The sequence below is a fragment of the Salvelinus fontinalis genome, unplaced genomic scaffold (genome assembly GCF_029448725.1).
Source record: "Salvelinus fontinalis isolate EN_2023a unplaced genomic scaffold, ASM2944872v1 scaffold_0230, whole genome shotgun sequence".
Lineage (NCBI taxonomy): Eukaryota > Metazoa > Chordata > Actinopteri > Salmoniformes > Salmonidae > Salvelinus > Salvelinus fontinalis.
In genome coordinates, this window is record NW_026600439.1 from 184,267 (window position 1) to 211,327 (window position 27,061).

The window sequence follows — 27,061 nt, forward strand, 5'->3', positions numbered from 1 at the left end:
ACCTCTGTGTCTATAGTCATAGTGCTGACCCTAGATGTCCAGCTAGCAGACCAAAGCCACCTCTAACCCCTGACATCTAACCCCTGACCTCTAACCCCTGACCTCTGTGTCTAAAGTCATAGTGCTGACCCTAGATGTCCAGCTAGCAGACCAAGGTGACCTCTAACCCCTGACATCTAACCCCTGACCTCTGTGTCTATAGTCATAGTGCTGACCCTAGATGCCCAGCTAGCAGACCAAGGTGACCTCTAACCCCTGACCTCTGTGTCTATAGTCATAGTGCTGACCCTAGATGTCCAGCTATTAGACCAAGGTGACCTCTAACCCCTGACCTCTGTGTCTATAGACATAGTGCTGACCCTAGATGTCCAGCTATTAGACCAAGGTGACCTCTAACCCCTGACCTCTAACCCCTGACCTCTGTGTCTATAGTCATAGTGCTGACCCTAGATGTCCAGCTATTAGACCAAGGTGACCTCTAACCCCTGACCTCTGTGTGTATAGACATAGTGCTGACCCTAGATGTCCAGCTAGCAGACCAAGGTGACCTCTAACCCCTGACCTCTAACCCCTGACATCTGTGTCTATAGTCATAGTGCTGACCCTAGATGTCCAGCTAGCAGACCAAGGTGACCTCTAACCCCTGACCTCTGTGTCTATAGACATAGTGCTGACCCTAGATGTCCAGCTAGCAGACCAAGGTGACCTCTAACCCCTGACCTCTAACCCCTGACATCTGTGTCTAGTCATAGTGCTGACCCTAGATGTCCAGCTAGCAGACCAAGGTGACCTCTAACCCCTGACCTCTAACCCCTGACCTCTGTGTCTATAGACATAGTGCTGACCCTAGATGTCCAGCTAGCAGACCAAGGTGACCTCTAACCCCTGACCTCTAACCCCTGACCTCTGTGTCTATAGTCATAGTGCTGACCCTAGATGTCCAGCTAGCAGACCAAGGTGACCTCTAACCCCTGACCTCTGTGTCTATAGACATAGTGCTGACCCTAGATGTCCAGCTAGCAGACCAAGGTGACCTCTAACCCCTGACCTCTAACCCCTGACATCTGTGTCTATAGTCATAGTGCTGACCCTAGATGTCCAGCTAGCAGACCAAGGGGACCTCTAACCCCTGACCTCTAACCCCTGACATCTGTGTCTATAGTCCTAGTGCTGACCCTAGATGTCCAGCTAGCAGACCAAGGTGACCTCTAACCCCTGACCTCTAACCCCTGACCTCTGTGTCTATAGACATAGTGCTGACCCTAGATGTCCAGCTAGCAGACCAAGGTGACCTCTAACCCCTGACCTCTGTGTCTATAGACATAGTGCTGACCCTAGATGTCCAGCTAGCAGACCAAGGTGACCTCTAACCCCTGACCTCTAACCCCTGACCTCTGTGTCTATAGTCATAGTGCTGACCCTAGATGTCCAGCTAGCAGACCAAGGTGACCTCTAACCCCTGACCTCTAACCCCTGACCCCTGTGTCTATAGTCATAGTGCTGACCCTAGATGTCCAGCTAGCAGACCAAAGCCACCTCTAACCCCTGAACTCTAACCCCTGACCTCTAACCCCTGACCTCTGTGTCTAAAGTCATAGTGCTGACCCTAGATGTCCAGCTAGCAGACCAAGGTGACCTCTAACCCCTGACATCTAACCCCTGACCTCTGTGTCTATAGTCATAGTGCTGACCCTAGATGTCCAGCTAGCAGACCAAGGTGACCTCTAACCCCTGACCTCTGTGTCTATAGTCATAGTGCTGACCCTAGATGTCCAGCTAGCAGACCAAGGTGACCTCTAACCCCTGACCTCTGTGTCTATAGTCATAGTGCTGACCCTAGATGTCCAGCTAGCAGACCAAAGCCACCTCTAACCCCTGAACTCTAACCCCTGACCTCTGTGTCTATAGACATAGTGCTGACCCTAGATGCCCAGCTAGCAGACCAAGGTGACCTCTAACCCCTGACCTCTAACCCCTGACCTCTGTGTCTATAGTCATAGTGCTGACCCTAGATGTCCAGCTAGCAGACCGAGGTGACCTCTAACCCCTGACCTCTGTGTCTATAGTCATAGTGCTGACCCTAGATGTCCAGCTAGCAGACCAAGGTGACCTCTAACCCCTGACATCTAACCCCTGACATCTGTGTCTATAGTCATAGTGCTGACCCTAGATGTCCAGCTAGCAGACCAAGGTGACCTCTAACCCCTGACCTCTGTGTCTATAGTCATAGTGCTGACCCTAGATGCCCAGCTAGCAGACCAAGGTGACCTCTAACCCCTGACCTCTGTGTCTATAGTCATAGTGCTGACCCTAGATGTCCAGCTAGCAGACCAAGGTGACCTCTCACCCCTGACCTCTAACCCCTGACCTCTGTGTCTATAGACATAGTGCTGACCCTAGATGTCCAGCTATTAGACCAAGGTGACCTCTAACCCCTGACCTCTAACCCCTGACCTCTAACCCCTGACCTCTGTGTCTATAGACATAGTGCTGACCCTAGATGTCCAGCTATTAGACCAAGGTGACCTCTAACCCCTGACCTCTAACCCCTGACCTCTAACCCCTGACCTCTGTGTCTATAGACATAGTGCTGACCCTAGATGTCCAGCTATTAGACCAAGGTGACCTCTAACCCCTGACCTCTAACCCCTGACCTCTAACCCCTGACCTCTGTGTCTATAGTCATAGTGCTGACCCTAGATGCCCAGCTAGCAGACCAAGGTGACCTCTAACCCCTGACCTCTGTGTCTATAGTCATAGTGCTGACCCTAGATGTCCAGCTATTAGACCAAGGTGACCTCTAACCCCTGACCTCTGTGTCTATAGACATAGTGCTGACCCTAGATGTCCAGCTAGCAGACCAAGGTGACCTCTAACCCCTGACCTCTAACCCCTGACCTCTGTGTCTATAGTCATAGTGCTGACCCTAGATGTCCAGCTAGCAGACCAAGGTGACCTCTAACCCCTGACCTCTAACCCCTGACATCTGTGTCTATAGTCATAGTGCTGACCCTAGATGTCCAGCTAGCAGACCAAGGTGACCTCTAACCCCTGATCTCTGTGTCTATAGACATAGTGCTGACCCTAGATGTCCAGCTAGCAGACCAAGGTGACCTCTAACCCCTGACCTCTAACCCCTGACATCTGTGTCTATAGTCATAGTGCTGACCCTAGATGCCCAGCTAGCAGACCAAGGTGACCTCTAACCCCTGACCTCTAACCCCTGACCTCTGTGTCTATAGACATAGTGCTGACCCTAGATGTCCAGCTAGCAGACCAAGGTGACCTCTAACCCCTGACCTCTAACCCCTGACCTCTGTGTCTATAGTCATAGTGCTGACCCTAGATGTCCAGCTAGCAGACCAAGGTGACCTCTAACCCCTGACCTCTGTGTCTATAGACATAGTGCTGACCCTAGATGTCCAGCTAGCAGACCAAGGTGACCTCTAACCCCTGACCTCTAACCCCTGACATCTGTGTCTATAGTCATAGTGCTGACCCTAGATGTCCAGCTAGCAGACCAAGGTGACCTCTAACCCCTGACCTCTGTGTCTATAGACATAGTGCTGACCCTAGATGTCCAGCTAGCAGACCAAGGTGACCTCTAACCCCTGACCTCTGTGTCTATAGACATAGTGCTGACCCTAGATGTCCAGCTAGCAGACCAAGGTGACCTCTAACCCCTGACCTCTAACCCCTGACCTCTGTGTCTATAGTCATAGTGCTGACCCTAGATGTCCAGCTAGCAGACCAAGGTGACCTCTAACCCCTGACCTCTAACCCCTGACCCCTGTGTCTATAGTCATAGTGCTGGCCCTAGATGTCCAGCTAGCAGACCAAAGCCACCTCTAACCCCTGACCTCTAACCCCTGACCTCTGTGTCTATAGACATAGTGCTGACCCTAGATGCCCAGCTAGCAGACCAAGGTGACCTCTAACCCCTGACCTCTGTGTCTAAAGTCATAGTGCTGACCCTAGATGTCCAGCTAGCAGACCAAGGTGACCTCTAACCCCTGACATCTAACCCCTGACATCTGTGTCTATAGTCATAGTGCTGACCCTAGATGTCCAGCTAGCAGACCAAGGTGACCTCTAACCCCTGACCTCTGTGTCTATAGTCATAGTGCTGACCCTAGATGTCCAGCTAGCAGACCAAGGTGACCTCTAACCCCTGACCTCTAACCCCTGACCTCTGTGTCTATAGTCATAGTGCTGACCCTAGATGTCCAGCTAGCAGACCAAAGCCACCTCTAACCCCTGACATCTAACCCCTGACCTCTAACCCCTGACCTCTGTGTCTAAAGTCATAGTGCTGACCCTAGATGTCCAGCTAGCAGACCAAGGTGACCTCTAACCCCTGACATCTAACCCCTGACCTCTGTGTCTATAGTCATAGTGCTGACCCTAGATGCCCAGCTAGCAGACCAAGGTGACCTCTAACCCCTGACCTCTGTGTCTATAGTCATAGTGCTGACCCTAGATGTCCAGCTATTAGACCAAGGTGACCTCTAACCCCTGACCTCTGTGTCTATAGACATAGTGCTGACCCTAGATGTCCAGCTATTAGACCAAGGTGACCTCTAACCCCTGACCTCTAACCCCTGACCTCTGTGTCTATAGTCATAGTGCTGACCCTAGATGTCCAGCTATTAGACCAAGGTGACCTCTAACCCCTGACCTCTGTGTGTATAGACATAGTGCTGACCCTAGATGTCCAGCTAGCAGACCAAGGTGACCTCTAACCCCTGACCTCTAACCCCTGACATCTGTGTCTATAGTCATAGTGCTGACCCTAGATGTCCAGCTAGCAGACCAAGGTGACCTCTAACCCCTGACCTCTGTGTCTATAGACATAGTGCTGACCCTAGATGTCCAGCTAGCAGACCAAGGTGACCTCTAACCCCTGACCTCTAACCCCTGACATCTGTGTCTAGTCATAGTGCTGACCCTAGATGTCCAGCTAGCAGACCAAGGTGACCTCTAACCCCTGACCTCTAACCCCTGACCTCTGTGTCTATAGACATAGTGCTGACCCTAGATGTCCAGCTAGCAGACCAAGGTGACCTCTAACCCCTGACCTCTAACCCCTGACCTCTGTGTCTATAGTCATAGTGCTGACCCTAGATGTCCAGCTAGCAGACCAAGGTGACCTCTAACCCCTGACCTCTGTGTCTATAGACATAGTGCTGACCCTAGATGTCCAGCTAGCAGACCAAGGTGACCTCTAACCCCTGACCTCTAACCCCTGACATCTGTGTCTATAGTCATAGTGCTGACCCTAGATGTCCAGCTAGCAGACCAAGGGGACCTCTAACCCCTGACCTCTAACCCCTGACATCTGTGTCTATAGTCCTAGTGCTGACCCTAGATGTCCAGCTAGCAGACCAAGGTGACCTCTAACCCCTGACCTCTAACCCCTGACCTCTGTGTCTATAGACATAGTGCTGACCCTAGATGTCCAGCTAGCAGACCAAGGTGACCTCTAACCCCTGACCTCTGTGTCTATAGACATAGTGCTGACCCTAGATGTCCAGCTAGCAGACCAAGGTGACCTCTAACCCCTGACCTCTAACCCCTGACCTCTGTGTCTATAGTCATAGTGCTGACCCTAGATGTCCAGCTAGCAGACCAAGGTGACCTCTAACCCCTGACCTCTAACCCCTGACCCCTGTGTCTATAGTCATAGTGCTGACCCTAGATGTCCAGCTAGCAGACCAAAGCCACCTCTAACCCCTGAACTCTAACCCCTGACCTCTAACCCCTGACCTCTGTGTCTAAAGTCATAGTGCTGACCCTAGATGTCCAGCTAGCAGACCAAGGTGACCTCTAACCCCTGACATCTAACCCCTGACCTCTGTGTCTATAGTCATAGTGCTGACCCTAGATGTCCAGCTAGCAGACCAAGGTGACCTCTAACCCCTGACCTCTGTGTCTATAGTCATAGTGCTGACCCTAGATGTCCAGCTAGCAGACCAAGGTGACCTCTAACCCCTGACCTCTGTGTCTATAGTCATAGTGCTGACCCTAGATGTCCAGCTAGCAGACCAAAGCCACCTCTAACCCCTGAACTCTAACCCCTGACCTCTGTGTCTATAGACATAGTGCTGACCCTAGATGCCCAGCTAGCAGACCAAGGTGACCTCTAACCCCTGACCTCTAACCCCTGACCTCTGTGTCTATAGTCATAGTGCTGACCCTAGATGTCCAGCTAGCAGACCGAGGTGACCTCTAACCCCTGACCTCTGTGTCTATAGTCATAGTGCTGACCCTAGATGTCCAGCTAGCAGACCAAGGTGACCTCTAACCCCTGACATCTAACCCCTGACATCTGTGTCTATAGTCATAGTGCTGACCCTAGATGTCCAGCTAGCAGACCAAGGTGACCTCTAACCCCTGACCTCTGTGTCTATAGACATAGTGCTGACCCTAGATGTCCAGCTAGCAGACCAAGGTGACCTCTCACCCCTGACCTCTAACCCCTGACCTCTGTGTCTATAGACATAGTGCTGACCCTAGATGCCCAGCTAGCAGACCAAGGTGACCTCTAACCCCTGACCTCTAACCCCTGACCTCTGTGTCTATAGTCATAGTGCTGACCCTAGATGTCCAGCTAGCAGACCAAAGCCACCTCTAACCCCTGAACTCTAACCCCTGACCTCTGTGTCTATAGACATAGTGCTGACCCTAGATGCCCAGCTAGCAGACCAAGGTGACCTCTAACCCCTGACCTCTGTGTCTAAAGTCATAGTGCTGACCCTAGATGTCCAGCTAGCAGACCAAGGTGACCTCTAACCCCTGACATCTAACCCCTGACATCTGTGTCTATAGTCATAGTGCTGACCCTAGATGTCCAGCTAGCAGACCAAGGTGACCTCTAACCCCTGACCTCTGTGTCTATAGTCATAGTGCTGACCCTAGATGTCCAGCTAGCAGACCAAGGTGACCTCTAACCCCTGACCTCTAACCCCTGACCTCTGTGTCTATAGTCATAGTGCTGACCCTAGATGTCCAGCTAGCAGACCAAAGCCACCTCTAACCCCTGACATCTAACCCCTGACCTCTAACCCCTGACCTCTGTGTCTAAAGTCATAGTGCTGACCCTAGATGTCCAGCTAGCAGACCAAGGTGACCTCTAACCCCTGACATCTAACCCCTGACCTCTGTGTCTATAGTCATAGTGCTGACCCTAGATGCCCAGCTAGCAGACCAAGGTGACCTCTAACCCCTGACCTCTGTGTCTATAGTCATAGTGCTGACCCTAGATGTCCAGCTATTAGACCAAGGTGACCTCTAACCCCTGACCTCTGTGTCTATAGACATAGTGCTGACCCTAGATGTCCAGCTATTAGACCAAGGTGACCTCTAACCCCTGACCTCTAACCCCTGACCTCTGTGTCTATAGTCATAGTGCTGACCCTAGATGTCCAGCTATTAGACCAAGGTGACCTCTAACCCCTGACCTCTGTGTGTATAGACATAGTGCTGACCCTAGATGTCCAGCTAGCAGACCAAGGTGACCTCTAACCCCTGACCTCTAACCCCTGACATCTGTGTCTATAGTCATAGTGCTGACCCTAGATGTCCAGCTAGCAGACCAAGGTGACCTCTAACCCCTGACCTCTGTGTCTATAGACATAGTGCTGACCCTAGATGTCCAGCTAGCAGACCAAGGTGACCTCTAACCCCTGACCTCTAACCCCTGACATCTGTGTCTAGTCATAGTGCTGACCCTAGATGTCCAGCTAGCAGACCAAGGTGACCTCTAACCCCTGACCTCTAACCCCTGACCTCTGTGTCTATAGACATAGTGCTGACCCTAGATGTCCAGCTAGCAGACCAAGGTGACCTCTAACCCCTGACCTCTAACCCCTGACCTCTGTGTCTATAGTCATAGTGCTGACCCTAGATGTCCAGCTAGCAGACCAAGGTGACCTCTAACCCCTGACCTCTGTGTCTATAGACATAGTGCTGACCCTAGATGTCCAGCTAGCAGACCAAGGTGACCTCTAACCCCTGACCTCTAACCCCTGACATCTGTGTCTATAGTCATAGTGCTGACCCTAGATGTCCAGCTAGCAGACCAAGGGGACCTCTAACCCCTGACCTCTAACCCCTGACATCTGTGTCTATAGTCCTAGTGCTGACCCTAGATGTCCAGCTAGCAGACCAAGGTGACCTCTAACCCCTGACCTCTAACCCCTGACCTCTGTGTCTATAGACATAGTGCTGACCCTAGATGTCCAGCTAGCAGACCAAGGTGACCTCTAACCCCTGACCTCTGTGTCTATAGACATAGTGCTGACCCTAGATGTCCAGCTAGCAGACCAAGGTGACCTCTAACCCCTGACCTCTAACCCCTGACCTCTGTGTCTATAGTCATAGTGCTGACCCTAGATGTCCAGCTAGCAGACCAAGGTGACCTCTAACCCCTGACCTCTAACCCCTGACCCCTGTGTCTATAGTCATAGTGCTGACCCTAGATGTCCAGCTAGCAGACCAAAGCCACCTCTAACCCCTGAACTCTAACCCCTGACCTCTAACCCCTGACCTCTGTGTCTAAAGTCATAGTGCTGACCCTAGATGTCCAGCTAGCAGACCAAGGTGACCTCTAACCCCTGACCTCTGTGTCTATAGTCATAGTGCTGACCCTAGATGTCCAGCTAGCAGACCAAGGTGACCTCTAACCCCTGACCTCTGTGTCTATAGTCATAGTGCTGACCCTAGATGTCCAGCTAGCAGACCAAAGCCACCTCTAACCCCTGAACTCTAACCCCTGACCTCTGTGTCTATAGACATAGTGCTGACCCTAGATGCCCAGCTAGCAGACCAAGGTGACCTCTAACCCCTGACCTCTAACCCCTGACCTCTGTGTCTATAGTCATAGTGCTGACCCTAGATGTCCAGCTAGCAGACCGAGGTGACCTCTAACCCCTGACCTCTGTGTCTATAGTCATAGTGCTGACCCTAGATGTCCAGCTAGCAGACCAAGGTGACCTCTAACCCCTGACATCTAACCCCTGACATCTGTGTCTATAGTCATAGTGCTGACCCTAGATGTCCAGCTAGCAGACCAAGGTGACCTCTAACCCCTGACCTCTGTGTCTATAGACATAGTGCTGACCCTAGATGTCCAGCTAGCAGACCAAGGTGACCTCTCACCCCTGACCTCTAACCCCTGACCTCTGTGTCTATAGACATAGTGCTGACCCTAGATGCCCAGCTAGCAGACCAAGGTGACCTCTAACCCCTGACCTCTAACCCCTGACCTCTGTGTCTATAGTCATAGTGCTGACCCTAGATGTCCAGCTAGCAGACCAAAGCCACCTCTAACCCCTGAACTCTAACCCCTGACCTCTGTGTCTATAGACATAGTGCTGACCCTAGATGCCCAGCTAGCAGACCAAGGTGACCTCTAACCCCTGACCTCTAACCCCTGACCTCTGTGTCTATAGTCATAGTGCTGACCCTAGATGTCCAGCTAGCAGACCGAGGTGACCTCTAACCCCTGACCTCTGTGTCTATAGTCATAGTGCTGACCCTAGATGTCCAGCTAGCAGACCAAGGTGACCTCTAACCCCTGACATCTAACCCCTGACATCTGTGTCTATAGTCATAGTGCTGACCCTAGATGTCCAGCTAGCAGACCAAGGTGACCTCTAACCCCTGACCTCTGTGTCTATAGACATAGTGCTGACCCTAGATGTCCAGCTAGCAGACCAAGGTGACCTCTCACCCCTGACCTCTAACCCCTGACCTCTGTGTCTATAGACATAGTGCTGACCCTAGATGTCCAGCTATTAGACCAAGGTGACCTCTAACCCCTGACCTCTAACCCCTGACCTCTAACCCCTGACCTCTGTGTCTATAGACATAGTGCTGACCCTAGATGTCCAGCTATTAGACCAAGGTGACCTCTAACCCCTGACCTCTAACCCCTGACCTCTGTGTCTATAGTCATAGTGCTGACCCTAGATGCCCAGCTAGCAGACCAAGGTGACCTCTAACCCCTGACCTCTGTGTCTATAGTCATAGTGCTGACCCTAGATGTCCAGCTATTAGACCAAGGTGACCTCTAACCCCTGACCTCTGTGTCTATAGACATAGTGCTGACCCTAGATGTCCAGCTAGCAGACCAAGGTGACCTCTAACCCCTGACCTCTGTGTCTATAGTCATAGTGCTGACCCTAGATGTCCAGCTATTAGACCAAGGTGACCTCTAACCCCTGACCTCTAACCCCTGACCTCTAACCCCTGACCTCTGTGTCTATAGACATAGTGCTGACCCTAGATGTCCAGCTATTAGACCAAGGTGACCTCTAACCCCTGACCTCTGTGTCTATAGACATAGTGCTGACCCTAGATGTCCAGCTATTAGACCAAGGTGACCTCTAACCCCTGACCTCTAACCCCTGACCTCTGTGTCTATAGTCATAGTGCTGACCCTAGATGTCCAGCTATTAGACCAAGGTGACCTCTAACCCCTGACCTCTGTGTCTATAGACATAGTGCTGACCCTAGATGTCCAGCTAGCAGACCAAGGTGATCTCTAACCCCTGACCTCTAACCCCTGACATCTGTGTCTATAGTCATAGTGCTGACCCTAGATGTCCAGCTAGCAGACCAAGGTGACCTCTAACCCCTGACCTCTGTGTCTATAGACATAGTGCTGACCCTAGATGTCCAGCTAGCAGACCAAGGTGACCTCTAACCCCTGACCTCTAACCCCTGACATCTGTGTCTATAGTCATAGTGCTGACCCTAGATGTCCAGCTAGCAGACAAGGGGACCTCTAACCCCTGACCTCTAACCCCTGACATCTGTGTCTATAGTCATAGTGCTGACCCTAGATGTCCAGCTAGCAGACCAAGGTGACCTCTAACCCCTGACCTCTAACCCCTGACCTCTGTGTCTATAGACATAGTGCTGACCCTAGATGTCCAGCTAGCAGACCAAGGTGACCTCTAACCCCTGACCTCTGTGTCTATAGACATAGTGCTGACCCTAGATGTCCAGCTAGCAGACCAAGGTGACCTCTAACCCCTGACCTCTAACCCCTGACCTCTGTGTCTATAGTCATAGTGCTGACCCTAGATGTCCAGCTAGCAGACCAAGGTGACCTCTAACCCCTGACCTCTAACCCCTGACCCCTGTGTCTATAGTCATAGTGCTGACCCTAGATGTCCAGCTAGCAGACCAAAGCCACCTCTAACCCCTGACCTCTAACCCCTGACCTCTGTGTCTATAGACATAGTGCTGACCCTAGATGCCCAGCTAGCAGACCAAGGTGACCTCTAACCCCTGACCTCTAACCCCTGACCTCTGTGTCTATAGTCATAGTGCTGACCCTAGATGTCCAGCTAGCAGACCAAGGTGACCTCTAACCCCTGACCTCTGTGTCTATAGTCATAGTGCTGACCCTAGATGTCCAGCTAGCAGACCAAGGTGACCTCTAACCCCTGACCTCTGTGTCTATAGACATAGTGCTGACCCTAGATGTCCAGCTAGCAGACCAAGGTGACCTCTAACCCCTGACCTCTAACCCCTGACCTCTGTGTCTATAGTCATAGTGCTGACCCTAGATGTCCAGCTAGCAGACCAAGGTGACCTCTAACCCCTGACCTCTGTGTCTATAGACATAGTGCTGACCCTAGATGTCCAGCTAGCAGACCAAGGTGACCTCTAACCCCTGATCTCTAACCCCTGACATCTGTGTCTATAGTCATAGTGCTGACCCTAGATGTCCAGCTAGCAGACAAGGGGACCTCTAACCCCTGACCTCTAACCCCTGACATCTGTGTCTATAGTCATAGTGCTGACCCTAGATGTCCAGCTAGCAGACCAAGGTGACCTCTAACCCCTGACCTCTGTGTCTATAGACATAGTGCTGACCCTAGATGTCCAGCTAGCAGACCAAGGTGACCTCTAACCCCTGACCTCTGTGTCTATAGACATAGTGCTGACCCTAGATGTCCAGCTAGCAGACCAAGGTAACCTCTAACCCCTGACCTCTAACCCCTGACCTCTGTGTCTATAGTCATAGTGCTGACCCTAGATGTCCAGCTAGCAGACCAAGGTGACCTCTAACCCCTGACCTCTAACCCCTGACCCCTGTTTCTATAGTCATAGTGCTGACCCTAGATGTCCAGCTAGCAGACCAAAGCCACCTCTAACCCCTGACCTCTAACCCCTGACCTCTGTGTCTATAGACATAGTGCTGACCCTAGATGCCCAGCTAGCAGACCAAGGTGACCTCTAACCCCTGACCTCTGTGTCTATAGACATAGTGCTGACCCTAGATGTCCAGCTAGCAGACCAAGGTGACCTCTAACCCCTGACCTCTGTGTCTATAGACATAGTGCTGACCCTAGATGTCCAGCTAGCAGACCAAGGTGACCTCTAACCCCTGACCTCTAACCCCTGACCTCTGTGTCTATAGTCATAGTGCTGACCCTAGATGTCCAGCTAGCAGACCAAGGTGACCTCTAACCCCTGACCTCTAACCCCTGACATCTGTGTCTATAGTCATAGTGCTGACCCTAGATGTCCAGCTAGCAGACCAAGGTGACCTCTAACCCCTGACCTCTGTGTCTATAGACATAGTGCTGACCCTAGATGTCCAGCTAGCAGACCAAGGTGACCTCTAACCCCTGACCTCTAACCCCTGACATCTGTGTCTATAGTCATAGTGCTGACCCTAGATGCCCAGCTAGCAGACCAAGGTGACCTCTAACCCCTGACCTCTAACCCCTGACCTCTGTGTCTATAGACATAGTGCTGACCCTAGATGTCCAGCTAGCAGACCAAGGTGACCTCTAACCCCTGACCTCTAACCCCTGACCTCTGTGTCTATAGTCATAGTGCTGACCCTAGATGTCCAGCTAGCAGACCAAGGTGACCTCTAACCCCTGACCTCTGTGTCTATAGACATAGTGCTGACCCTAGATGTCCAGCTAGCAGACCAAGGTGACCTCTAACCCCTGACCTCTAACCCCTGACATCTGTGTCTATAGTCATAGTGCTGACCCTAGATGTCCAGCTAGCAGACCAAGGTGACCTCTAACCCCTGACCTCTGTGTCTATAGACATAGTGCTGACCCTAGATGTCCAGCTAGCAGACCAAGGTGACCTCTAACCCCTGACCTCTGTGTCTATAGACATAGTGCTGACCCTAGATGTCCAGCTAGCAGACCAAGGTGACCTCTAACCCCTGACCTCTAACCCCTGACCTCTGTGTCTATAGTCATAGTGCTGACCCTAGATGTCCAGCTAGCAGACCAAGGTGACCTCTAACCCCTGACCTCTGTGTCTATAGTCATAGTGCTGACCCTAGATGCCCAGCTAGCAGACCAAGGTGACCTCTAACCCCTGACCTCTGTGTCTATAGTCATAGTGCTGACCCTAGATGTCCAGCTATTAGACCAAGGTGACCTCTAACCCCTGACCTCTGTGTCTATAGACATAGTGCTGACCCTAGATGTCCAGCTATTAGACCAAGGTGACCTCTAACCCCTGACCTCTAACCCCTGACCTCTGTGTCTATAGTCATAGTGCTGACCCTAGATGTCCAGCTATTAGACCAAGGTGACCTCTAACCCCTGACCTCTGTGTCTATAGACATAGTGCTGACCCTAGATGTCCAGCTAGCAGACCAAGGTGACCTCTAACCCCTGACCTCTAACCCCTGACATCTGTGTCTATAGTCATAGTGCTGACCCTAGATGTCCAGCTAGCAGACCAAGGTGACCTCTAACCCCTGACCTCTGTGTCTATAGACATAGTGCTGACCCTAGATGTCCAGCTAGCAGACCAAGGTGACCTCTAACCCCTGACCTCTAACCCCTGACATCTGTGTCTATAGTCATAGTGCTGACCCTAGATGTCCAGCTAGCAGACAAGGGGACCTCTAACCCCTGACCTCTAACCCCTGACATCTGTGTCTATAGTCATAGTGCTGACCCTAGATGTCCAGCTAGCAGACCAAGGTGACCTCTAACCCCTGACCTCTAACCCCTGACCTCTGTGTCTATAGACATAGTGCTGACCCTAGATGTCCAGCTAGCAGACCAAGGTGACCTCTAACCCCTGACCTCTGTGTCTATAGACATAGTGCTGACCCTAGATGTCCAGCTAGCAGACCAAGGTGACCTCTAACCCCTGACCTCTAACCCCTGACCTCTGTGTCTATAGTCATAGTGCTGACCCTAGATGTCCAGCTAGCAGACCAAGGTGACCTCTAACCCCTGACCTCTAACCCCTGACCCCTGTGTCTATAGTCATAGTGCTGACCCTAGATGTCCAGCTAGCAGACCAAAGCCACCTCTAACCCCTGACCTCTAACCCCTGACCTCTAACCCCTGACCTCTAACCCCTGACCTCTGTGTCTATAGTCATAGTGCTGACCCTAGATGTCCAGCTATTAGACCAAGGTGACCTCTAACCCCTGACCTCTGTGTCTATAGACATAGTGCTGACCCTAGATGCCCAGCTAGCAGACCAAGGTGACCTCTAACCCCTGACCTCTAACCCCTGACCTCTGTGTCTATAGTCATAGTGCTGACCCTAGATGTCCAGCTAGCAGACCAAGGTGACCTCTAACCCCTGACCTCTGTGTCTATAGTCATAGTGCTGACCCTAGATGTCCAGCTAGCAGACCAAGGTGACCTCTAACCCCTGACCTCTGTGTCTATAGACATAGTGCTGACCCTAGATGTCCAGCTAGCAGACCAAGGTGACCTCTAACCCCTGACCTCTAACCCCTGACCTCTGTGTCTATAGTCATAGTGCTGACCCTAGATGTCCAGCTAGCAGACCAAGGTGACCTCTAACCCCTGACCTCTGTGTCTATAGACATAGTGCTGACCCTAGATGTCCAGCTAGCAGACCAAGGTGACCTCTAACCCCTGATCTCTAACCCCTGACATCTGTGTCTATAGTCATAGTGCTGACCCTAGATGTCCAGCTAGCAGACAAGGGGACCTCTAACCCCTGACCTCTAACCCCTGACATCTGTGTCTATAGTCATAGTGCTGACCCTAGATGTCCAGCTAGCAGACCAAGGTGACCTCTAACCCCTGACCTCTGTGTCTATAGACATAGTGCTGACCCTAGATGTCCAGCTAGCAGACCAAGGTGACCTCTAACCCCTGACCTCTGTGTCTATAGACATAGTGCTGACCCTAGATGTCCAGCTAGCAGACCAAGGTGACCTCTAACCCCTGACCTCTAACCCCTGACCTCTGTGTCTATAGTCATAGTGCTGACCCTAGATGTCCAGCTAGCAGACCAAGGTGACCTCTAACCCCTGACCTCTAACCCCTGACCCCTGTTTCTATAGTCATAGTGCTGACCCTAGATGTCCAGCTAGCAGACCAAAGCCACCTCTAACCCCTGACCTCTAACCCCTGACCTCTGTGTCTATAGACATAGTGCTGACCCTAGATGCCCAGCTAGCAGACCAAGGTGACCTCTAACCCCTGACCTCTGTGTCTATAGACATAGTGCTGACCCTAGATGTCCAGCTAGCAGACCAAGGTGACCTCTAACCCCTGACCTCTGTGTCTATAGACATAGTGCTGACCCTAGATGTCCAGCTAGCAGACCAAGGTGACCTCTAACCCCTGACCTCTAACCCCTGACCTCTGTGTCTATAGTCATAGTGCTGACCCTAGATGTCCAGCTAGCAGACCAAGGTGACCTCTAACCCCTGACCTCTAACCCCTGACATCTGTGTCTATAGTCATAGTGCTGACCCTAGATGTCCAGCTAGCAGACCAAGGTGACCTCTAACCCCTGACCTCTGTGTCTATAGACATAGTGCTGACCCTAGATGTCCAGCTAGCAGACCAAGGTGACCTCTAACCCCTGACCTCTAACCCCTGACATCTGTGTCTATAGTCATAGTGCTGACCCTAGATGCCCAGCTAGCAGACCAAGGTGACCTCTAACCCCTGACCTCTAACCCCTGACCTCTGTGTCTATAGACATAGTGCTGACCCTAGATGTCCAGCTAGCAGACCAAGGTGACCTCTAACCCCTGACCTCTAACCCCTGACCTCTGTGTCTATAGTCATAGTGCTGACCCTAGATGTCCAGCTAGCAGACCAAGGTGACCTCTAACCCCTGACCTCTGTGTCTATAGACATAGTGCTGACCCTAGATGTCCAGCTAGCAGACCAAGGTGACCTCTAACCCCTGACCTCTGTGTCTATAGACATAGTGCTGACCCTAGATGTCCAGCTAGCAGACCAAGGTGACCTCTAACCCCTGACCTCTAACCCCTGACCTCTGTGTCTATAGTCATAGTGCTGACCCTAGATGTCCAGCTAGCAGACCAAGGTGACCTCTAACCCCTGACCTCTAACCCCTGACCCCTGTGTCTATAGTCATAGTGCTGGCCCTAGATGTCCAGCTAGCAGACCAAAGCCACCTCTAACCCCTGACCTCTAACCCCTGACCTCTGTGTCTATAGACATAGTGCTGACCCTAGATGCCCAGCTAGCAGACCAAGGTGACCTCTAACCCCTGACCTCTGTGTCTAAAGTCATAGTGCTGACCCTAGATGTCCAGCTAGCAGACCAAGGTGACCTCTAACCCCTGACATCTAACCCCTGACATCTGTGTCTATAGTCATAGTGCTGACCCTAGATGTCCAGCTAGCAGACCAAGGTGACCTCTAACCCCTGACCTCTGTGTCTATAGTCATAGTGCTGACCCTAGATGTCCAGCTAGCAGACCAAGGTGACCTCTAACCCCTGACCTCTAACCCCTGACCTCTGTGTCTATAGTCATAGTGCTGACCCTAGATGTCCAGCTAGCAGACCAAAGCCACCTCTAACCCCTGACATCTAACCCCTGACCTCTAACCCCTGACCTCTGTGTCTAAAGTCATAGTGCTGACCCTAGATGTCCAGCTAGCAGACCAAGGTGACCTCTAACCCCTGACATCTAACCCCTGACCTCTGTGTCTATAGTCATAGTGCTGACCCTAGATGCCCAGCTAGCAGACCAAGGTGACCTCTAACCCCTGACCTCTGTGTCTATAGTCATAGTGCTGACCCTAGATGTCCAGCTATTAGACCAAGGTGACCTCTAACCCCTGACCTCTGTGTCTATAGACATAGTGCTGACCCTAGATGTCCAGCTAGCAGACCAAGGTGACCTCTAACCCCTGACCTCTAACCCCTGACCTCTGTGTCTATAGTCATAGTGCTGACCCTAGATGTCCAGCTATTAGACCAAGGTGACCTCTAACCCCTGACCTCTGTGTGTATAGACATAGTGCTGACCCTAGATGTCCAGCTAGCAGACCAAGGTGACCTCTAACCCCTGACCTCTAACCCCTGACCTCTGTGTCTATAGTCATAGTGCTGACCCTAGATGTCCAGCTAGCAGACCAAGGTGACCTCTAACCCCTGACCTCTGTGTCTATAGACATAGTGCTGACCCTAGATGTCCAGCTAGCAGACCAAGGTGACCTCTAACCCCTGACCTCTGTGTCTATAGACATAGTGCTGACCCTAGATGTCCAGCTAGCAGACCAAGGTGACCTCTAACCCCTGACCTCTAACCCCTGACCTCTGTGTCTATAGTCATAGTGCTGACCCTAGATGTCCAGCTAGCAGACCAAGGTGACCTCTAACCCCTGACCTCTAACCCCTGACCCCTGTGTCTATAGTCATAGTGCTGGCCCTAGATGTCCAGCTAGCAGACCAAAGCCACCTCTAACCCCTGACCTCTGTGTCTATAGACATAGTGCTGACCCTAGATGCCCAGCTAGCAGACCAAGGTGACCTCTAACCCCTGACCTCTGTGTCTAAAGTCATAGTGCTGACCCTAGATGTCCAGCTAGCAGACCAAGGTGACCTCTAACCCCTGACATCTAACCCCTGACATCTGTGTCTATAGTCATAGTGCTGACCCTAGATGTCCAGCTAGCAGACCAAGGTGACCTCTAACCCCTGACCTCTGTGTCTATAGTCATAGTGCTGACCCTAGATGTCCAGCTAGCAGACCAAGGTGACCTCTAACCCCTGACCTCTAACCCCTGACCTCTGTGTCTATAGTCATAGTGCTGACCCTAGATGTCCAGCTAGCAGACCAAAGCCACCTCTAACCCCTGACATCTAACCCCTGACCTCTAACCCCTGACCTCTGTGTCTAAAGTCATAGTGCTGACCCTAGATGTCCAGCTAGCAGACCAAGGTGACCTCTAACCCCTGACATCTAACCCCTGACCTCTGTGTCTATAGTCATAGTGCTGACCCTAGATGCCCAGCTAGCAGACCAAGGTGACCTCTAACCCCTGACCTCTGTGTCTATAGTCATAGTGCTGACCCTAGATGTCCAGCTATTAGACCAAGGTGACCTCTAACCCCTGACCTCTGTGTCTATAGACATAGTGCTGACCCTAGATGTCCAGCTAGCAGACCAAGGTGACCTCTAACCCCTGACCTCTAACCCCTGACCTCTGTGTCTATAGTCATAGTGCTGACCCTAGATGTCCAGCTATTAGACCAAGGTGACCTCTAACCCCTGACCTCTGTGTGTATAGACATAGTGCTGACCCTAGATGTCCAGCTAGCAGACCAAGGTGACCTCTAACCCCTGACCTCTAACCCCTGACATCTGTGTCTATAGTCATAGTGCTGACCCTAGATGTCCAGCTAGCAGACCAAGGTGACCTCTAACCCCTGACCTCTGTGTCTATAGACATAGTGCTGACCCTAGATGTCCAGCTAGCAGACCAAGGTGACCTCTAACCCCTGACCTCTAACCCCTGACATCTGTGTCTAGTCATAGTGCTGACCCTAGATGTCCAGCTAGCAGACCAAGGTGACCTCTAACCCCTGACCTCTAACCCCTGACCTCTGTGTCTATAGACATAGTGCTGACCCTAGATGTCCAGCTAGCAGACCAAGGTGACCTCTAACCCCTGACCTCTAACCCCTGACCTCTGTGTCTATAGTCATAGTGCTGACCCTAGATGTCCAGCTAGCAGACCAAGGTGACCTCTAACCCCTGACCTCTGTGTCTATAGACATAGTGCTGACCCTAGATGTCCAGCTAGCAGACCAAGGTGACCTCTAACCCCTGACCTCTAACCCCTGACATCTGTGTCTATAGTCATAGTGCTGACCCTAGATGTCCAGCTAGCAGACCAAGGGGACCTCTAACCCCTGACCTCTAACCCCTGACATCTGTGTCTATAGTCCTAGTGCTGACCCTAGATGTCCAGCTAGCAGACCAAGGTGACCTCTAACCCCTGACCTCTAACCCCTGACCTCTGTGTCTATAGACATAGTGCTGACCCTAGATGTCCAGCTAGCAGACCAAGGTGACCTCTAACCCCTGACCTCTGTGTCTATAGACATAGTGCTGACCCTAGATGTCCAGCTAGCAGACCAAGGTGACCTCTAACCCCTGACCTCTAACCCCTGACCTCTGTGTCTATAGTCATAGTGCTGACCCTAGATGTCCAGCTAGCAGACCAAGGTGACCTCTAACCCCTGACCTCTAACCCCTGACCCCTGTGTCTATAGTCATAGTGCTGACCCTAGATGTCCAGCTAGCAGACCAAAGCCACCTCTAACCCCTGAACTCTAACCCCTGACCTCTAACCCCTGACCTCTGTGTCTATAGACATAGTGCTGACCCTAGATGCCCAGCTAGCAGACCAAGGTGACCTCTAACCCCTGACCTCTAACCCCTGACATCTGTGTCTAAAGTCATAGTGCTGACCCTAGATGTCCAGCTAGCAGACCAAGGTGACCTCTAACCCCTGACATCTAACCCCTGACCTCTGTGTCTATAGTCATAGTGCTGACCCTAGATGTCCAGCTAGCAGACCAAGGTGACCTCTAACCCCTGACCTCTGTGTCTATAGTCATAGTGCTGACCCTAGATGTCCAGCTAGCAGACCAAGGTGACCTCTAACCCCTGACCTCTGTGTCTATAGTCATAGTGCTGACCCTAGATGTCCAGCTAGCAGACCAAAGCCACCTCTAACCCCTGAACTCTAACCCCTGACCTCTGTGTCTATAGACATAGTGCTGACCCTAGATGCCCAGCTAGCAGACCAAGGTGACCTCTAACCCCTGACCTCTAACCCCTGACCTCTGTGTCTATAGTCATAGTGCTGACCCTAGATGTCCAGCTAGCAGACCGAGGTGACCTCTAACCCCTGACCTCTGTGTCTATAGTCATAGTGCTGACCCTAGATGTCCAGCTAGCAGACCAAGGTGACCTCTAACCCCTGACATCTAACCCCTTACATCTGTGTCTATAGTCATAGTGCTGACCCTAGATGTCCAGCTAGCAGACCAAGGTGACCTCTAACCCCTGACCTCTGTGTCTATAGACATAGTGCTGACCCTAGATGTCCAGCTAGCAGACCAAGGTGACCTCTCACCCCTGACCTCTAACCCCTGACCTCTGTGTCTATAGACATAGTGCTGACCCTAGATGTCCAGCTATTAGACCAAGGTGACCTCTAACCCCTGACCTCTAACCCCTGACCTCTAACCCCTGACCTCTGTGTCTATAGACATAGTGCTGACCCTAGATGTCCAGCTATTAGACCAAGGTGACCTCTAACCCCTGACCTCTAACCCCTGACCTCTGTGTCTATAGTCATAGTGCTGACCTTAGATGCCCAGCTAGCAGACCAAGGTGACCTCTAACCCCTGACCTCTGTGTCTATAGTCATAGTGCTGACCCTAGATGTCCAGCTATTAGACCAAGGTGACCTCTAACCCCTGACCTCTGTGTCTATAGACATAGTGCTGACCCTAGATGTCCAGCTAGCAGACCAAGGTGACCTCTAACCCCTGACCTCTGTGTCTATAGTCATAGTGCTGACCCTAGATGTCCAGCTATTAGACCAAGGTGACCTCTAACCCCTGACCTCTAACCCCTGACCTCTAACCCCTGACCTCTAACCCCTGACCTCTGTGTCTATAGTCATAGTGCTGACCCTAGATGCCCAGCTAGCAGACCAAGGTGACCTCTAACCCCTGACCTCTGTGTCTATAGTCATAGTGCTGACCCTAGATGTCCAGCTATTAGACCAAGGTGACCTCTAACCCCTGACCTCTGTGTCTATAGACATAGTGCTGACCCTAGATGTCCAGCTATTAGACCAAGGTGACCTCTAACCCCTGACCTCTAACCCCTGACCTCTGTGTCTATAGTCATAGTGCTGACCCTAGATGTCCAGCTATTAGACCAAGGTGACCTCTAACCCCTGACCTCTGTGTCTATAGACATAGTGCTGACCCTAGATGTCCAGCTAGCAGACCAAGGTGACCTCTAACCCCTGACCTCTAACCCCTGACATCTGTGTCTATAGTCATAGTGCTGACCCTAGATGTCCAGCTAGCAGACCAAGGTGACCTCTAACCCCTGACCTCTGTGTCTATAGACATAGTGCTGACCCTAGATGTCCAGCTAGCAGACCAAGGTGACCTCTAACCCCTGACCTCTAACCCCTGACATCTGTGTCTATAGTCATAGTGCTGACCCTAGATGTCCAGCTAGCAGACAAGGGGACCTCTAACCCCTGACCTCTAACCCCTGACATCTGTGTCTATAGTCATAGTGCTGACCCTAGATGTCCAGCTAGCAGACCAAGGTGACCTCTAACCCCTGACCTCTAACCCCTGACCTCTGTGTCTATAGACATAGTGCTGACCCTAGATGTCCAGCTAGCAGACCAAGGTGACCTCTAACCCCTGACCTCTGTGTCTATAGACATAGTGCTGACCCTAGATGTCCAGCTAGCAGACCAAGGTGACCTCTAACCCCTGACCTCTAACCCCTGACCTCTGTGTCTATAGTCATAGTGCTGACCCTAGATGTCCAGCTAGCAGACCAAGGTGACCTCTAACCCCTGACCTCTAACCCCTGACCCCTGTGTCTATAGTCATAGTGCTGACCCTAGATGTCCAGCTAGCAGACCAAAGCCACCTCTAACCCCTGACCTCTAACCCCTGACCTCTGTGTCTATAGACATAGTGCTGACCCTAGATGCCCAGCTAGCAGACCAAGGTGACCTCTAACCCCTGACCTCTAACCCCTGACCTCTGTGTCTATAGTCATAGTGCTGACCCTAGATGTCCAGCTAGCAGACCAAGGTGACCTCTAACCCCTGACCTCTGTGTCTATAGTCATAGTGCTGACCCTAGATGTCCAGCTAGCAGACCAAGGTGACCTCTAACCCCTGACCTCTGTGTCTATAGACATAGTGCTGACCCTAGATGTCCAGCTAGCAGACCAAGGTGACCTCTAACCCCTGACCTCTAACCCCTGACCTCTGTGTCTATAGTCATAGTGCTGACCCTAGATGTCCAGCTAGCAGACCAAGGTGACCTCTAACCCCTGACCTCTGACCCCTGACCCCTGTGTCTATAGTCATAGTGCTGACCCTAGATGTCCAGCTAGCAGACCAAGGTGACCTCTAACCCCTGACATCTAACCCCTGACATCTGTGTCTATAGTCATAGTGCTGACCCTAGATGTCCAGCTAGCAGACCAAGGTGACCTCTAACCCCTGACCTCTGTGTCTATAGTCATAGTGCTGACCCTAGATGTCCAGCTAGCAGACCAAAGCCACCTCTAACCCCTGAACTCTAACCCCTGACCTCTGTGTCTATAGACATAGTGCTGACCCTAGATGCCCAGCTAGCAGACCAAGGTGACCTCTAACCCCTGACCTCTGTGTCTATAGTCATAGTGCTGACCCTAGATGTCCAGCTAGCAGACCAAAGCCACCTCTAACCCCTGAAGTCTAACCCCTGACCTCTGTGTCTATAGACATAGTGCTGACCCTAGATGCCCAGCTAGCAGACCAAGGTGACCTCTAACCCCTGACCTCTAACCCCTGACCTCTGTGTCTATAGTCATAGTGCTGACCCTAGATGTCCAGCTAGCAGACCAAGGTGACCTCTAACCCCTGACCTCTGTGTCTATAGTCATAGTGCTGACCCTAGATGTCCAGCTAGCAGACCAAGGTGACCTCTAACCCCTGACATCTAACCCCTGACATCTGTGTCTATAGTCATAGTGCTGACCCTAGATGTCCAGCTAGCAGACCAAGGTGACCTCTAACCCCTGACCTCTGTGTCTATAGACATAGTGCTGACCCTAGATGTCCAGCTAGCAGACCAACGCCACCTCTAACCCCTGAACTCTAACCCCTGACATCTAACCCCTGACATCTGTGTCTATAGTCATAGTGCTGACCCTAGATGTCCAGCTAGCAGACCAAGGTGACCTCTAACCCCTGACCTCTGTGTCTATAGTCATAGTGCTGACCCTAGATGTCCAGCTAGCAGACCAAGGTGACCTCTAACCCCTGACCTCTAACCCCTGACCTCTGTGTCTATAGTCATAGTGCTGACCCTAGATGTCCAGCTAGCAGACCAGGTGACCTCTAACCCCTGACATCTAACCCCTGACATCTGTGTCTATAGTCATAGTGCTGACCCTAGATGTCCAGCTAGCAGACGAAGGTGACCTCTAACCCCCTGACCTCTCACCCCTCGTTCTCCCTACAGGTATCCAGATTACCCTGGACATCCAGGCCTCTCTGCAGCCCAAGGCCACCCTGAAGGAGTTTAAGGAGGCCCTGGCAGGGGAGGTGAAGCACCAGGAGCGGGTGGCAGAGCTGAGGGGGGAGGTGGAGGCTTTCGCTGGGGGGTTCCCCATGCCTGGTCTGGAGGAACTTTAGAAGACCCCGGGGGTCCGATGGCTCTTACGGCTGGACGGCTGGCGGTGTGTGTGTTGTGCTTGGGGGCCTTTTCCTCTGCTGTTGCACCCTGTTGAATAAACCTCCCATCTCCTTTCTCAACGTCTTGTAGGGGAAAAACCCCCAAACTATTCTGCTCTTTGTTTCATTAGTCCACTGTTGTTACAATCCCAGAATGTGTTGCAGGTCAGCAGTTTTCAAGATGAAGGATTTTCAAGAAGCGACGTCACCTGCCACATCATACTTCTTGAAAATCCTTTATCTTGAAAACTTGATTGCTGACCTGCAAAACTGGTTCCTTCTCTGCTGTCCTCTGTCTTAACGGTTTGACTGACTGGTTCCTTCTCTGCTGTCCTCTGTCTTAACGGTTTGACTGACTGGTTCCTTCTCTGCTGTCCTCTGTCTTAACGGTTTGACTGACTGGTTCCTTCTCTGCTGTCCTCTGTCTTAACGGTTTGACTGACTGGTTCCTTCTCTGCTGTCCTCTGTCTTAACGGTTTGACTGACTGGTTCCTTCTCTGCTGTCCTCTGTCTTAACGGTTTGACTGACTGGTTCCTTCTCTGCTGTCCTCTGTCTTAACGGTTTGACTGACTGGTTCCTTCTCTGCTGTCCTCTGTCTTAACGGTTTGACTGACTGGTTCCTTCTCTGCTGTCCTCTGTCTTAACGGTTTGACTGACTGGTTCCTTCTCTGCTGTCCTCTGTCTTAACGGTTTGACTGACTGGTTTGTCCCCTGTCTTAACGGTTTGACTGACTGGTTCCTTCTCTGCTGTCCCCTGTCTTAACGGTTTGACTGACTGGTTCCTTCTCTGCTGTCCCCTGTCTTAACGGTTTGACTGACTGGTTTGTGCCCTGTCTTAACGGTTTGACTGACTGGTTCCTTCTCTGCTGTCCTCTGTCTTAACGGTTTGACTGACTGGTTCGTCCTCTGCTGTCCTCTGTCTTAACGGTTTGACTGACTGGTTCCTTCTCTGCTGTCCTCTGTCTTAACGGTTTGACTGACTGGTTCCTTCTCTGCTGTCCTCTGTCTTAACGGTTTGACTGACTGGTTCCTTCTCTGCTGTCCTCTGTCTTAACGGTTTGACTGACTGATTCCTTCTCTGCTGTCCTCTGTCTTAATGGTTTGACTGACTGGTTCCTTCTCTGCTGTCCTCTGTCTTAACGGTTTGACTGACTGGTTCCTTCTCTGCTGTCCTCTGTCTTAACGGTTTGACTGACTGGTTCCTTCTCTGCTGTCCTCTGTCTTAACGGTTTGACTGACTGTGTTTCCTTCTCTGCTGTCCTCTGTCTTAACGGTTTGACTGACTGGTTCCTTCTCTGCTGTCCCCTGTCTTAACGGTTTGACTGACTGGTTTGTCCCCTGTCTTAACGGTTTGACTGACTGGTTTGTCCCCTGTCTTAACGGTTTGATTGACTGGTTCCTTCTCTGCTGTCCTCTGTCTTAACGGTTTGACTGACTGGTTCCTTCTCTGCTGTCTTAACGGTTTGACTGACTGGTTCCTTCTCTGCTGTCTTAACGGTTTGACTGACTGGTTCCTTCTCTGCTGTCTTAACGGTTTGACTGACTGGTTCCTTCTCTGCTGTCTTAACGGTTTGACTGACTGGTTTGTCCTCTGTTGTCTTAACGGTTTGACTGACTGGTTTGTCCTCTGTTGTCTTAACGGTTTGACTGACTGGTTCCTTCTCTGCTGTCTTAACGGTTTGACTGACTGGTTCCTTCTCTGCTGTCTTAACGGTTTGACTGACTGGTTCCTTCTCTGCTGTCCTCTGTCTTAACGGTTTGACTGACTGGTTTGTCCCCTGTCTTAACGGTTTGATGTAATGAAACCCAAGACAAATAAAACTCCAAGATGTGAAACACACCTCGGTCTCCACCGTCTCTTTTTCTTCAGAAGATGAACGATACTGTAGGCAGCGTGTGGGAGTCAATGGATGTGATTTAGAGCGTGCATTGTGGGTAGATATAGAGCCCGTCGGCCATTAGGATTTGGTTCCAGACACACACATTTATCACGTTTCCATTGACAGAGAAAGATACCTGGACAGTTACACAACAGACTGTAGAGGACCCGGCCGTGTTTTATCAGACTGTAGAGGAACCGGCTGTAGAGGAACCGGCCGTGTTTTATCAGACTGTAGAGGAACCGGCCGTGTTTTATCTGACTGTAGAGGAACCGGCCGTGTTTTATCAGACTGTAGAGGAACCGGCCGTGTTTTATCAGACTGGAGAGGAACCGGCCGTGTTTTATCTGACTGTAGAGGAACCGGCCGTGTTTTATCAGACTGGAGAGGAACCGGCTGTGTTTTATCTGACTGGAGAGGAACCGGCCGTGTTTTATCAGACTGGAGAGGAACCGGCCGTGTTTTATCAGACTGGAGAGGAACCGGCTGTGTTTTATCTGACTGTAGAGGAACCGGCCGTGTTTTATCAGACTGTAGAGGAACCGGCCGTGTTTTATCTGACTGTAGAGGAACCGGCCGTGTTTTATCAGACTGTAGAGGAACCGGCCGTGTTTTATCTGACTGTAGAGGAACCGGCTGTGTTTTATCTGACTGTAGAGGAACCGGCCGTGTTTTATCTGACTGGAGAGGAACCGGCTGTAGAGGAACCGGCCGTGTTTTATCTGACTGGAGAGGAACCGGCTGTAGAGGAACCGGCCGTGTTTTATCTGACTGGAGAGGAACCGGCTGTAGAGGAACCGGCCGTGTTTTATCAGACTGGAGAGGAACCGGCCGTGTTTTATCTGACTGGAGAGGAACCGGCTGTGTTTTATCAGACTGGAGAGGAACCGGCCGTGTTTTATCAGACTGGAGAGGAACCGGCCGTGTTTTATCAGACTGGAGAGGAACCGGCCGTGTTTTATCTGACTGGAGAGGAACCGGCTGGAGAGGAACCGGCCGTGTTTTATCTGACTGGAGAGGAACCGGCTGTGTTTTATCAGACTGGAGAGGAACCGGCTGTGTTTTATCAGACTGGAGAGGAACCGGCTGTGTTTTATCAGACTGGAGAGGAACCGGCTGTAGAGGAACCGGCTGTGTTTTATCAGACTGGAGAGGAACCGGCCGTGTTTTATCAGACTGGAGAGGAACCGGCTGTGTTTTATCAGACTGGAGAGGAACCGGCCGTGTTTTATCTGACTGGAGAGGAACCGGCTGTGTTTTATCTGACTGGAGAGGAACCGGCTGTGTTTTATCAGACTGGAGAGGACCCGGCCGTGTTTTATCTGACTGGAGAGGAACCGGCTGTGTTTTATCAGACTGGAGAGGACCCGGCCGTGTTTTATCTGACTGGAGAGGAACCGGCCGTGTTTTATCTGA

The 27,061-nt window shown here is 51.5% G+C and overlaps 1 protein-coding gene across 2 annotated transcripts in view; it reads left to right on the plus strand.

The window, feature by feature from the left end:
• Positions 1-25,605, plus strand: part of LOC129844781 (serine hydroxymethyltransferase, cytosolic-like) — a 105,155-nt gene extending 79,550 nt beyond the window's left edge. For both annotated transcript variants that reach the window (XM_055912890.1, XM_055912889.1), the window contains one exon: positions 23,553-25,605. In XM_055912890.1, coding sequence (XP_055768865.1) covers positions 23,553-23,725 — 173 coding nt within the window. In that variant the 3' untranslated portion in view covers positions 23,726-25,605. The remainder of the gene's footprint in view (positions 1-23,552) is intronic.
• The last annotated feature ends 1,456 nt before the right edge of the window (positions 25,606-27,061 follow it).